The 13,715-nt window shown below is 42.0% G+C and overlaps 1 protein-coding gene across 2 annotated transcripts in view; it reads left to right on the forward strand.

The window, feature by feature from the left end:
- asic1 (acid sensing ion channel subunit 1) overlaps window positions 1–13,715 on the forward strand; it is a 166,894-nt gene that overhangs the window by 38,218 nt on the left and 114,961 nt on the right. For both annotated transcript variants that reach the window (XM_031897214.1, XM_004911961.2), the window contains exon 2: window positions 12,266–12,631. In XM_031897214.1, coding sequence (XP_031753074.1) covers window positions 12,273–12,631 — 359 coding nt within the window. In that variant the 5' untranslated portion in view covers window positions 12,266–12,272. The remainder of the gene's footprint in view (window positions 1–12,265; window positions 12,632–13,715) is intronic.

Raw genomic sequence — 13,715 nt, forward strand, 5'->3', positions numbered from 1 at the left:
CTAGGCTGGTGTGGCTTGTCAGATACAGACAGTATTGCTGGATACTCTCATTGAGAGATTTGCTTCTTCACCTCTCAATAAATTTGTAATACCGGTGAAATACTGGCCGGTGGCAACCGTAATCAAGACCTGTTTCCTGCAATATTTAGAATAGCAAACAAAGGTTCATACCACAGTTTTACCCTAACTGACCTTCAGGCTGAGCTTCCAGAATGATCAAGGAGAGAATATAGGCACTTTTTCTAAAATCTCCTAACCTTAGTTGCTTTTTAGACTGAGCTACCCCAGTCCCCTAAGCAAATCAAGGTTCTATGCCAATACATAGCAGTTGGTCATTTTTATCCCTCAGCTGTCATTATCCTGTAGTCCTTATACATTTTTTGCCTTCAGCCAAACTACCACTGCAATTGCAACACAATTCCTGTTTGCTCCATGGTGCATCATGGGACTAACTCTAAAAGTTAACACTCAAAACCAGTGGTTGTCTGACTGACTGAGGTCCAGCCTTGGTCCAGGAGCCCCCTTAGCCCATAACATGGTCACAGATATAAGGAAGCTATTGGTGTATCAGTCATTCAGTCATACTTAAGAAGATCTAGAATAGCAAATACATTTCACCACCAAATATCACTGTAATTGGCCTTCAGACTGGGCTGTCTGGTGTATCTGGGAAAGCAAATCCAAGTGCCACTTTCACTGGCCTTTAGGCTGAGCCTCCTGCCACTGCTCCAAGCCCCGGGGGGGGGGGGGGGGGGGGGGGGCTGGCAGGACATACACTAGCTGCTTGTCTATTCAGTCAAGCACCTGGCATACTAAAGACTTTACATAATTATTTTTTACATTTTGGTGGTTTGCATTTTGGGGGTATATTATTGGGATTACCAGGTTACCCTGGAGCTGTCACAGTCAATTCTAGAATTCCTTAAGGTTGTATGTGAGCGCTTATTTATTTCACATGCTTCTTGCCGTCTGTGCATTCAAACTAGCATGGTAAGCAAACTGTCTCTGCCACTATTAATCTCTCACTGGTTAAGCATACTCACTCTCTGTTGCTGTATTCAACAATTCTGAGACCTATACAGTGAGTACAACACAATTCTACAACCAGTGTTTTGGTATACAAAGCAGATTCAGGTTAAGAGTTGGTTTTAAAGTTTTGATGCTTTAGGACATTTAGCAGTCTAGCCTTTCGTCAGCAGGAATACCGTATATGAACTACCGTATATTATCTTAAATGTAATGGTGTGCTCTTTCATAAATAGTTTCCTTTACTTTCTTTAGATATTTGAAGAGAAATGTTACATTTTCAGTCTGTTAAGGTAAATCTGTCACCCTTATTAACCAGTAAATCAAAAATCTTAAAGTGGCTTGGATGACTTCTTAAACAAGTATAATATCTTAAGGCTGCATATATAGATAGGTCTGTGTATGTATGTATATATGTAAGTAAGATAGGTCAATATAAGTGCGTGTATAGAAGTGCACTGTGGCTCATTTGGAGGGGTTGAACTTAATGTACATTTGTCTTTTTTCAACCAAAATGAACTATGTAACCACTGGAGCTGCCAAATGTACTCCATGTAGTTTAGGTTTGCCACCTTTTTGCTTCTGAAACTCTGGGCAGGGGAGTATCATGGGGGCAGTGCTGTGACTTAAAGGTGACATCATGGTTGAGAACATGACATTAGGGGTGGGCCTATGATGCGTCGATTGGCAATTGGTCAATCATCGCATCAGTCAAGGATAGTCCTGTCCACCTTTTCATAATATGGAGCAGGAAGGAACAGACTGCAAGCCCAGTGTGCCCTTGTCATTAGTCTGTAAAGGTAAATCTGTCATCTGTATTAACTACATTAATTCTGTTGGCCCCAAGGTTTCAGAAAAAACAGCCAAAATCACATTGCATCTGTTCTACTGAGAGCATGTGCTTGCACTGATACCTGCAGTGGTTACTTTCAGACCCCCTCAGGCAGTATTTTCAGAGCCCCTATGACAGCACTAGCTTTGCTGTATAAAAAAAACTGCTAGTAATCGATGGGGTCACTGTTTGCTTTTGTTTAGTTAACCTATATTATCTCTTTCACACAGTAGCTCCAATTCTTCATAGGGCAATGGTCGTTTTATATAAGTTCTACCTTAATGTGACAGACTACTCTCTAGGGAGCGAGGAATGCCTTCTCATTCTGTAACATCCCAGAACAAATTACCAGTCCCAGGGCAATATCTTTCTCACAAACTGGGCAAGTAATTTGTTTCCTTAGCTCATATTGCATCACGATTGCCCAGTTCCTAATACCAGCAAGGGCTGTAGAAGTGGATTTTGGGGCATTCTGATGCCATGTTTTCAGTGGGAACAAATGTTGCCTCTCAGAATAAAATATCAAAACACCATTGCTCTGGAGATGCCGCTGCTATCAGAATCTGAAAGACAAGGAAATTGACTTAGTGATGAGTTTTCAATTGTAGCTGAGTGTATAAAGGCTATTTATATGTAATATGTAAATCTTCCATTGCTGGGTGGATTTGGATGGCATGTTTATAAGTAAATGCCACCCTTGTGTTGCTGTGACTGGTTTATTTCTATGTACCGAGCCCAGTAAGCGCCCTGTCTGTAATATGTAGAGCGGCACATGTCATGATTTTCAAAAGTGTTACATGTAACAGTTCGGGTGTGTAGCTCTTCCCATTGTGTGTGTAACTGTAGCAGTGTAAAGGTGTCGCTCTACTTGGGCTTCATGTGTGTTACAGCCTGTCAGCAACTATCACTTCCCCTTCGTCTGGCCTATCTGATATTCCTTTCAATATCAGAACATAATGAAATAATGAAGTTTCAGGTTTATAAAAAAAATAATATGGTATACCAGAGTATTAAATGTAATTTGGTTTTATATAATACAGATTATGGCTGCAATTCTCATGATACTTCACACCTTCCTGCACTGGTGGTGCAGATCTCTCCTAACGACCAGCATAGTTCAATTCAGCAATAGGGAATACTTAAAGAAGCCACACAAACAACATATTGTATGCAGGTGGGGAGCTTACCCCCTTTATTGTGACTGCCTGTGCATTAACGATTTGGGAGGCATGTGTTATACAGGGTGATATTGACTAGGAACATGGACATGCCTGAATGTGAAAGAAACTGTCAAATATCTTCCCATATTTGATACTACTCTGCATACTACCGGTTGTGCTGCCCTACTGACCATAGGTTAGTTTGCAGCCTTACATTCACAAGTTTTTCCTGGATTTAGTTAGAGCCATTTTGTCTATGAAGATTCTCATTCATCCAGGTCATGATATACAGTATCTAGTAGAATTAAGTCTAAAACAACTGGACTTTTTTTTTTTCTTGAAAACGTTTCACCACTCATCCGAGTGGCTTCTTCAGTTCAAATGACTGGTAGGCCATTTTGTGTTGTGTTACTTTAAAAGTGCTTCAGAAGTGCAACATGTACTTGTTAAGCCAACTTACAGCTGAGGTCACTGGTGACTATTTATACATGTAGACCGGGCAATAAAGGGGCTTTTGCCTTCTAGCTTGGGGTGGGCTATATTTATTTGCATTCTCTTTTCTGGGGTGTGAAATGATTCTGTTTATGCCTCAAAGTAATATCCTTTGGATTACAAGTACTTGGATCAATCCTTCATTAAAGAGGAATTAACCCTCTACTGAAGGCTCTTGTCCTTTGTGAGTAAGCTACTGCTGAAAGGGCTGACGTAAGTTAGCATTTTCTTACTAGGAATGACTGCAGACAGAATAGTAAAAACAGAACCTTTTTTCCCCTGCTTTTTGTTCCTGAGTGAGTTTAGCAGCCGCAGTGCACTGCTGGGCTTCTTTAGTAAAGAGTCCACCCCTGAGCTACCTGCCTCAGCTCTCTTCCAAAGCTAATGAGAGCCTCCTAGCTGAAGGAACTGGGTGCACTTATTTCAGAGCAATGTAAAGCAATCCGCCACAGCATAAAATGTACTTGAAAATGAGGAAGATAAATCTTTGGCCTTACCTTCTGCTTATCTTTGGTTAAACAAAGCTTTCTTACAGGATCGAAGTCTTATTGCTTGCCTTACATTCTATCTTGTTGCCTCTTTTTTAATTGATGCTCATAGTAACAATTGTATTGGCAAATAATTAAACTTAAATTTGTTTAAGAACCCCACACAACATAGGATCCATTAATATACTTTAATATACACTGTCATCTGTTCCTTCAAAAAGTTGAATACAATTTTTATATGCTGAAATCCAGCTGCAAAACATTTCTTCTCTTTCTGCATCATTTGAATTCCTGGCAGGGGAGAAGAGACTAAAACAACCTCTCCACAGCTTACAGACAGCATGCAGGAACTACATAACCCACAATGCATTGCACTGTGATGTTCCTTTCCTTATTGACATCACCTGTGCAACTAATTGTGGGATTTGGAGGATGCAGGCTGAAGGCAGGCTGAGGACAGTCGGCTAATGTTTACATTCGTTTTAGGCTAATGCCACACGTAGTGTATGGAGCGTATTATCGGCAAGCCGAAAAAAAACCACTTGCCGAAAATATGCTTCGTACGCTCATAAATGCCCCTACCTGTGCCTGCACCCAAATGAATGAAATACGCTTGGGTTCAGGCACATGTAGCTGATATCCGCCGAAAATATGAAGTTTCACGTTTTTTGGTGGTTATCGGCTACATGTGCCTGCACCCGAGCATATTGCATTCATTCAGGTGCAGGCACGAGGTAGGCTGAATTTACAGTAGCGGGCGGATTCTCGGCAAGTGTTTTTCGGCTTGCCGAGAATACGCCGTGTGGCATTAGCCTTAAGTCTCAGAGTAGTAGGAGCCAGGTAACTGTTCCAAGCCATATTATTATATTAAAAATCATATTTTTTTGGCTTTGTTATTATGTATACTTTTCAAAAAGCTTAAGTTGTGTTGGAATGTAGTTCCCCTTTAAATTATGTGCAAAAATGACACTTGGCTGAATTATTTGCCTAGTTCTGCATCATATGATAAACCTATATCATTGCTAAAACTGTCATGAATCTTTGGCGTTTTATCTGTCTTGAAAAGATTGATTTGTCTTGATTGTGCAGTCTTAAGTCTTATTTGGAATCTGTTAACTGAAAGCTGTTTTCAGTTTGGCTTAAGGAATGCAGCTTGTTTATTCTTGTTGTGAGGATCAGATGACTGCCATATAGTGGACATATTCGAGCACGTGCAGATGCAGAGGCTGCAAAATCAATAACAAAATCGTCTGTGAAAGAAGGCTATGCTTAAGGCAGTGCAAACACAGTTGCAAGCTCAGATGCAGTCAGAAGAAGATCACAAACAAGCACAAATCCAAGATGAACCTCGAAAACAGACGTCGGAAATTTTGAAGAAGGAAAGGGAAGAGGCTGAAGCTTTGGCAAGCTTTAGGGTATATAAGGTGGTTGTAGAAGGATGAGGCTGGAAGGACCTGCAAAGCTTTGCTACTTCACTTGCCTCAGAGGATCCAATGAAGCCTGAGATGTAGTGAGCCTGAGATGTAGGGATCAAAGTGCATCAAAGAATTCGGGTGAAGTTCGGGTGACACATGTAATCTGACACATGGTCAGATTACTGTGGATTGTACAAGTATGGATACACAACATGACACTCAACCTTTTATCCTGGCACAAACCCTTCTAGGTTACATAGTTGCTCTTCAGCTGCAACAAGTGCAAACACTGCTCATTAAAACTCCTTCAGGGTTGTTTGCACCTTTATATATTTCTGCAACCTCCCGTTTTACAGTGCCAGACATTAGGCCAAACCAAGCTCCTCAGATCATCAAGACAGAAAGGTCAGACAATGCCACGTACATGATTCACTGCAAGCGTTGTGATTGTCCTGAAAAGGACATGATATGGAGATGTACATTCAAACAATAGAAGATCTGCAGGCAACCCTGCAAAGAAAAAACTTTATCTGCTTAAAATGCTTTTGTTTTGAGTCTTCTAAACGTTCTAGTCTTCATATTGGAACAGTGCAAGTACACAGTCCAACAGCAGCTCTCAGTGCTACACAGGAAATTCTAAATAGAATATATGGCAACCCAGAAGCTATTTAAAATGTAAATATTTACAAAAATGACAGCATTTTATCAAAATATGCAACATGGGCAATATTACATTTTAAGAACTGAGCAATCTTCATGGAGAATTACAACTGACTAAGAAGGATCCATGCCTGCCAGGCTTCTGTTATCTCAGCATTGCAGATGGAGTCAATCCAGTGGGTGCAAAGCTGCCATTCAACCTTCATGATAAGTAGACAATTTTGTGTTAAGGATACAAAGAAGAGTACCATGTTTTCTTTGCAAGTTAATTAAGGATATAACCAATAATGACCCAATATTTATATATATTGACTTAAATTTACCTGAGCATCCATGTGAACTGTTCATTTCATAAAAAATCAAATGCTCTTAATAAATGTAGCATTTTTAAAGAAAAAAAAACCTCTCAGGAACTTGCACAACAGGTGTTGTTTATCAACAAATCACTTTTTGTTTAAAAGCATTGAACATATTTCTGCTCTTTATCGAGAGCCTCTGAACCATGCATCTATGCAACAGATCATACCTGCTATAGAGCATTGTGGGGAGGGCGCTGAGAAGGCCATAGCATCTAGCACAGCTTTTTCTTCATGCTCCTGTGCAATGCCAATATGTTTTATTAAGGTTTATTCCTAAAAATGATACCCTAGATCAGTGCTCTTTAACTCATTGCACATAGAGGGCCAATTATTTTTCATATTTCTCATGTTTTCTCCGATTAAAATAATTGATGCAAGTCTATGTAGCCCTGACGCAGACTGGGGCCATAAAAAGCCTTTGGAGAGCCCATCTGGCCCATGGGCCTTAGGCTGATGTAAAACGTGGCGTATTCTCGGCAAACGGAAAAACGCTTGCCGAGAATATGCCCGCTACTGTAAAACCTGTTACTTGCGTCTGCACCCGGAAGCATTGAATATTGGCGTATATCGGCTACATGTGCTTACACCCGAGTGTATTCAATGCTTCCAGGTGCAGGCACAAGGAAGAGGATGTTACAGTAGCATGGCGTATTTTCGGCAAGCATTTTTTGGCTTGCTGAGAATACAGTATTTGTGACATTTAGCCATAGGCCAAGAATCCACCCCTGTGCTTGAAAAATTTGATAGTTGTGGCTGCACCCAGAGCCATTGCGTTGGCCCGGGTACAGCCATTCTAAGTGGAATTTGGAGCAAAACTGCATATGCGCCAAATTCCTACTTAGTGGGGCTGCACCTGGGCTGACACAATGGCTCCAGGTACAGCCACAAGTATCAGATTTTTCAACTGTTAGGGCGAATTATTGGCCGCAGGCTGAGAATCTGCCAAGTGTGGCACTAGCCTTTAGTTGGACAGCCCTGCCCTAAATAATGAAACTAACGAGTTCTGAATTCTTGAATCTGTTAAACATTAAGAGAAACACTGACAAGAGGAAGGGCCAACGTTTTGATGGCAGCATTCATTCAAGGCCCATTAAGGTTGCCACTGCCAACTCTAACTCAAAGAGGGGAGATTAGTCGCCCGCGATAACGGAGATTTGTCACGTGGTGACTAATCTCCCCGTGTGCCACTGCCCTAAAGGTTATCTGACTTTTTTTGTTCAAGCCCCCTTGGGAGTTCACCTTTGATTAGGACACCCACATAGTTTATAACCAGGTTACAAATATAATAGGAAAATATTTGTTATTTCAGCCACTTAGCCATAATTCAAACAGTTTTCAGACATTATTCACCCCAAATGTTTTTACTACACTGTAACTGACCTAAAAGCTTGGCTAAAAGCTTGTCTCCCCTAAATGGCCTTAAAGCTGAGCCGCCTATGCTATTACACAAAGCCCCACCTAACCTTAAAGAGTCTTAAAAGGTTTAGTACTGTTCCAGGTTACACAATCATCTACCTCACTCACTGCTGTGAAAAAAAGAACTACAATATTCAGCTCCTTGAACAACCAATCAGTAATGCACCACAAACAGTCTGACTTGCGTTAGAACTTTCCATCAAGTAAAGCTAATTAAAGCAAGACAATTATTGTTGTATACAGCAGCTTGGATGGAGGACAAGACTTATCACTGCACAAGGCCGCAAGGCATGCTACAATAGCAACAGCATCAGCATGAATGTCCAACTGGGCTAATGACAAAGTAATTTCTGATGCTGATCAATGGATATATAAGTTCAAAAGAGAGATATAGGAAAAATTAAAAAAACACAAATCTTGAAGGCCGTTATGAATAATATATGGTGCTGGTTTCACTATGGTATTAAAATGAATACTATCTAAAAGAATTGTCCCCTTTATTGGAGCTCCCTGTAGATCCTCTCAGATCCCTATCTGTGTTTCAAATGAGGCGTGGGTGTGTCCTAACAGTCCCTGCCAGAAGCACCATAGGAGGAGGACAGCCAATCACAGCCCTGCAGTCATATAACCAAAGACAGGCTTCAGTTCCCTATCAGGTCAGCCTAACTGCTGATTAGTTCCTATCCTAGAATGCAGTGTGCTGAGTGGAACAGAAGAAGTGGAACAAAGGGGCAGGACTAGTGGGATTTTAAATACTTTTAAAAACACATTTCTTTTATATTTACATTGGCACCATATTGTTTTTCACACAATATGTCCTCATTCAAATGAACTCTGTAAAGGAAGCGTTTTATCAAAACTAATAAATGACAAATACTATTATTACCTAATAAGGACATTTTTAATTTCGTACTTCCTGATGGGAATATTAAACTAGATATATGATACATACATGACTTCATGTTTTACCTCTATGGACTCCACAAATGGAATTTTTGTAAGTCCTTTCTCTTCTCTATTCTTTTGCAGGTTCCTGAAGAGGATACAACATTCAAACATTTAAATATGTTTACTCCTATTTGATATTATTCTGCATACAGATGATTGGAATACCCTATTAAACATATCTAGTTTTTGTACATGTTATCATTTACATTCAGAGTCCCAGTTTTTTTATTTAATTTAGTGCACTGCCATTTTGTTATTTTATTTTAGTAGTGCAACATGTAAACTTGCTAAACTCCTGCCAAATGTTACTGATGCTTATTCAGCCTATACCTTAATACAGGAAGAACGTTTGAATGCCAGCTGAGGGTGGGCTATGTTTGTATTCCATTTGTATAGCCACGGGTGTGAAGGTATTTAGTTTTCAACTCAAAGAAATATCCTTTACATTACATTGTCTCCAAATAATCTTTAATTAAAGATCAAGGAATTACACCTACTCTGAAGGCTTGTATAATATTGAGTAAGCTTTTGCTGAAAGGGTCTGCGTAAGTTTAAGTTTTGTGCAAAAGAATACAAACAATATAAAGCAGTGATCTCCAACTGGCGACCCCTATGCTCAGCCTGCCCTATGCTGCCTGTGTGTACCATACTCTGCCTGCTCTATGCTGCCTGTGTGCCATACTCTGCCTGCCCTACCCTGCCTGTGTGTACCATACTCTGCCTGCCCTATGCTGCTTGTGTGCCATACTCTGCCTGCCCTCCCCTGCCTGTGTGTGCCATACTCTGCCTTCCCTATGCTGCCTGTGGGAGGAGAACCTGGCAGTGGTTGTTCTGGGAGTTTGTTAGCATTTGGAAATAGTCATTATATGGTCCCTAAGGTGTGTAATTATATGCTGGGGGTTGTTGTGCTATCCACAGGGGAAGAGGAGTCATATGTATTTAAGGTTATGTCTTAATATGACATTATATAATTCTTTCACATATGAATTAAGGGGGATATCCCTACAGTGAGCACCAACCATTTGGGTTTTTGCTGCGCTACCACCATTAATGTGTGTATGGTCTTAAAAGCTCTTGCGATAACATGGGTGTGCTTTGAAGTGGGTGCAGTTTAAAAAAAGGTGAGTGGGCAAAACAGGCTTCCATTATTGGCCCTCCACCATGTAGGCTAGAAAAATTCCTGCAGTTTGGGAACCACTTTTCTACGGATAGTGTAGTTATGGGATGCTAATTCTCCCTTAGCTTTTACCTTTCCCTTAGTCCCTCCAACCCAACTACCACCCCTGCTTCCCCCTCTTGAATAAAACACGAGAGCATTCTTGTACTCATGGAAACACTGCAAGCAAATAAAATCATTAATGTTGAAAGTACTTAACAACATAATTTGTTGGACATGGCTGCTTGACAGATCAGTTTGGCACATATCATATGCCTAGAGGACATTTATCAGGCTGGTTTTTAATGGGCAGGAACGCATTAAGTTCATTTCTCGTGGAAAAAAAATGGCACAGTGCATCTGTCCTTGCTTGTTTCTATTACCTTTGCTACTTTTAAATATAAGAAGATGAATTTAAGGCTGTAAAGGGGAATCTATTATTCATTTACCTGTATATCCATATTTCCCTTGTCTGTACAAGTAAAAGTGGTAATTTGCAATGGTTTCCATGGTGCAAGCCTTGGAGCTGCCAAGTAGCTGCTACAATAATGAGAAACTAGCCTGCTGCCAGTGACATTTTGTAATTTCAGGTAACCCTGAGCAGTGAGTCAGAGAATTGCACTCTTGGGCTCACACAAAAGACTTTCGTGCATTAGTACATCTTACTAAATAGCTTTATCAAGGGACTAAATGAATCATGTTGACCCTAAGGTCCCAGAGATGTAAGACACTATCAGCCTAAGTCAAGCTGCATGGGTTCTGCTGCCAGCAGTACTGATATCTGCAGTGGCTACTTTGGTTTATTTGGCCACTGTCATCTCTTTCACCCCTTAATGTGACCCAGTGCTCTTTGATCCAGTTCCCTGTGCCAACAATGGATTGCACAAGGGGGCCAGTGGTAAAAAACATTGAAGTCAAAAGGCTATTGCCATTAATATGGTGATGATATCACAGTTGAAAGAACAAAGAAACTGTTGGTGGTGCCACTTTGTTAGGATCTGCATGTGAGCAGAGTAGCTAAACTTCTGCCCCATTCCAATGCTCTGTTCTGTTAAAAAAAAACAGCCCAGGGATCTCTCCTGGGAAGGGCAGCAATGCCATTTTCTTCTGCCTCCTGGTTGCCAGCTTGGGTTTGGAAAATGCCAGAGGGGCTGCTGTAAGATGCCACAGACAGTTACTATTTAGTGGGTTGGTGAGGGCTATTTGGGCCTCTGCAGTGTCAGACTGGGGTACCTGGGGCCCACCAGGTGCCTCATTTAAGGGCCCACCACCTGGCCACCACTGCATTCACATCTCCTACCCCTGCCTGCTCTGAAGAAGTTATCAATAGCCAGCAGCCGACCTTGCCCAGTGCACCAGTTCAAACACAAGCTCAAATACATTGTCGCACCCTCCCTCACACAGCTCTCTTTGATTCCCCTACATGAAGGACGCCAGTCAGTGACATCTTCAGAGGCATACAGGGCTTTTGGAACATGTGTGGAGGGACAGTAGCAATGTGGGACATAAGGACCAGTGGGTGCCAGAACAGCCAGACAGAGTAGTGGCAGCGGGGCCCACTAGGACCAGAGACGAGCCCATAAAGCTGTGTGAAGTAAGTATGTATATGCACAGAAGGCCCAGCAAAGAAATTAAGTAGCGGGTGGGCTAGTGGCCACAGGGGCCCACTGGGTTTTTCCCTAGTGGGCCAGTCAGACACTGGGCCTCTGTGAACCTTAAATGCCAGGGCCTATTTTGACTTCCAGTCTGGTAGTAGTGAGTACATGTGCAGTTCACTCTGATTTCCAAGCAATGCTATACAGTGCATTAGCCCAGCCCAAACCTAAACAAGGAGCACATGGGCACAGAAGGAAAATGGCACTACTGTATTTCCCAGAGAAGTACTTGAGGCTGTGAGGAGTCTAAAATTTGACACCCTTAGTTTTTATATATTTCCTTGTCCTTTAAATCAGGAATATTACAATAAACAATTAAGATTTTGGAAACAGTAAGTTTTTGTATGTAGCTGAGTAAAACAAGGGTGTGCCGTGTCTGCGATATGATTGGTTTGTGCTTGGAGATGCTAGCGACGTGGTACCATTTTTCATGATAATTTGACCATGCTGAGCACTGTTTTGCACCCATGTGTGAAGGAATGCAAATGCAAAGATACAAATGGTTCTCTGTGCATAATCATCTGTGTGATTTACTGAATATTTATAAATATTAAAGTGGAAGTAATGTGACTTAGAGAATTTTCCCATCTACCATGCTGATGCTAAATTTGTATGCATTTATTGAGTGGCTAATGAGCAGCGCTGTGTGTGTTTGCAGAGCCCGGATGGATGTGAAAGAAGCAGAAGAGCTGGGCAGCCCCCAGCCACTGTCGGTCCAAGCCTTTGCAAGTGGGTCCACACTACATGGCCTTGCTCACATCTTCACATACGAGCGCTTCTCCTGTCGAAGGCTTATCTGGGTCCTGTGCTTCCTGGGCTCCTTATCTCTCCTGCTGTACGTCTGCACAGAGAGGATCATCTATTACTTTGAGTACCCGCATGTCACCAAACTGGATGAGATTTCTACTCCTAGGATGATCTTCCCAGCCGTGACCTTCTGTAATCTGAATGAATTCCGCTTCAGCCGCGTGACGAAAAATGACCTGTACCATGCAGGGGAGCTACTGAGCCTGCTCAACAACAGGTAAGATAGGAGTGGCAACAAGGGCCTTCCTAACTGCCTCCTTGCATGTAGGGTTGCCTTTTTTTAAAAAGAATACTGGCATTTATAGATTTTTATCTTTAATTCCCTATTAATAACATTGGGATCAAACATCATTTTTACCGGCCTGGCCTGTAAACATTTCATTTTTGGGAAAATCAAGCCTGCCCGATTAACCCCTGGCTAAGGATCAGATCACACGGTGGGATCTGTGGAGACCTGTAGGACGAGGATCACATCAACGAGCCAATGTGTCCCTCGTCCAGTGAGGTTTGCAAACCTGTCTGATTTATATCTGCCCAATTTTTGGCCAGATATCTGTCCGGCAGAGCCATAGGTGAGCCTTATACATGGGCAAAGAAGTTGCCGACTTGGTCTGTAGGTCGCTTTTATCGGCTACCATTAGATAAGGCTATCAGCAGATCATATTTTCTGCCTACGCAGACCATCTGCTTTCCGACAGGACAGATAGTGACACATACATATACATAGTCAGGCAGTTAAGGATAAGGTCAGACAAACTGACTGATAATATGTGTGCAAGCATGACAATATTACTGGCAGAGCAGGACTGTGAATTTAAACAGGGCCAAGTCACGAGGTTGCAGTTGGTTAAGCCTGAATGCATTATTAATAGGGTATTGATAGTAACACCAGCCAGCTGCTCTGGTAGCTCGAAACTGAAAGTGCTCAAGCCCAAATACAAATAAAAAAAAACATCAGTGGTTTTTCATGACCTGCTTGCTGTGCTCTGCACTGAGCACCAGATATAAAATCCAGAGCTTAGTACAGAGAGCAGTGCCGGGGCCAGAACTAGGGGTAGGCAGAAGAGGCATGTCCCTAGGGCGCAACAGTGTGGGGTCTGCTAGGCACCTACCTCCTCTGCCTACATCTAGCCTGGGCTGTCACCTCCCACAGGCGCTCATCACCACACACTCCCCACCCCACAACATCACTGTGCATTTACATGCTCATTTGCTCAATTGTACAAGGTGGCTGACCAGATTGGGCCATTTCTGCGCGCTCAGCCCTGTCCTTACCTCTATCCTTCTTCCCTTCTGGGGTG

This window comes from Xenopus tropicalis, chromosome 2 (genome assembly GCF_000004195.4).
Source record: "Xenopus tropicalis strain Nigerian chromosome 2, UCB_Xtro_10.0, whole genome shotgun sequence".
Classification (NCBI taxonomy): domain Eukaryota; kingdom Metazoa; phylum Chordata; class Amphibia; order Anura; family Pipidae; genus Xenopus; species Xenopus tropicalis.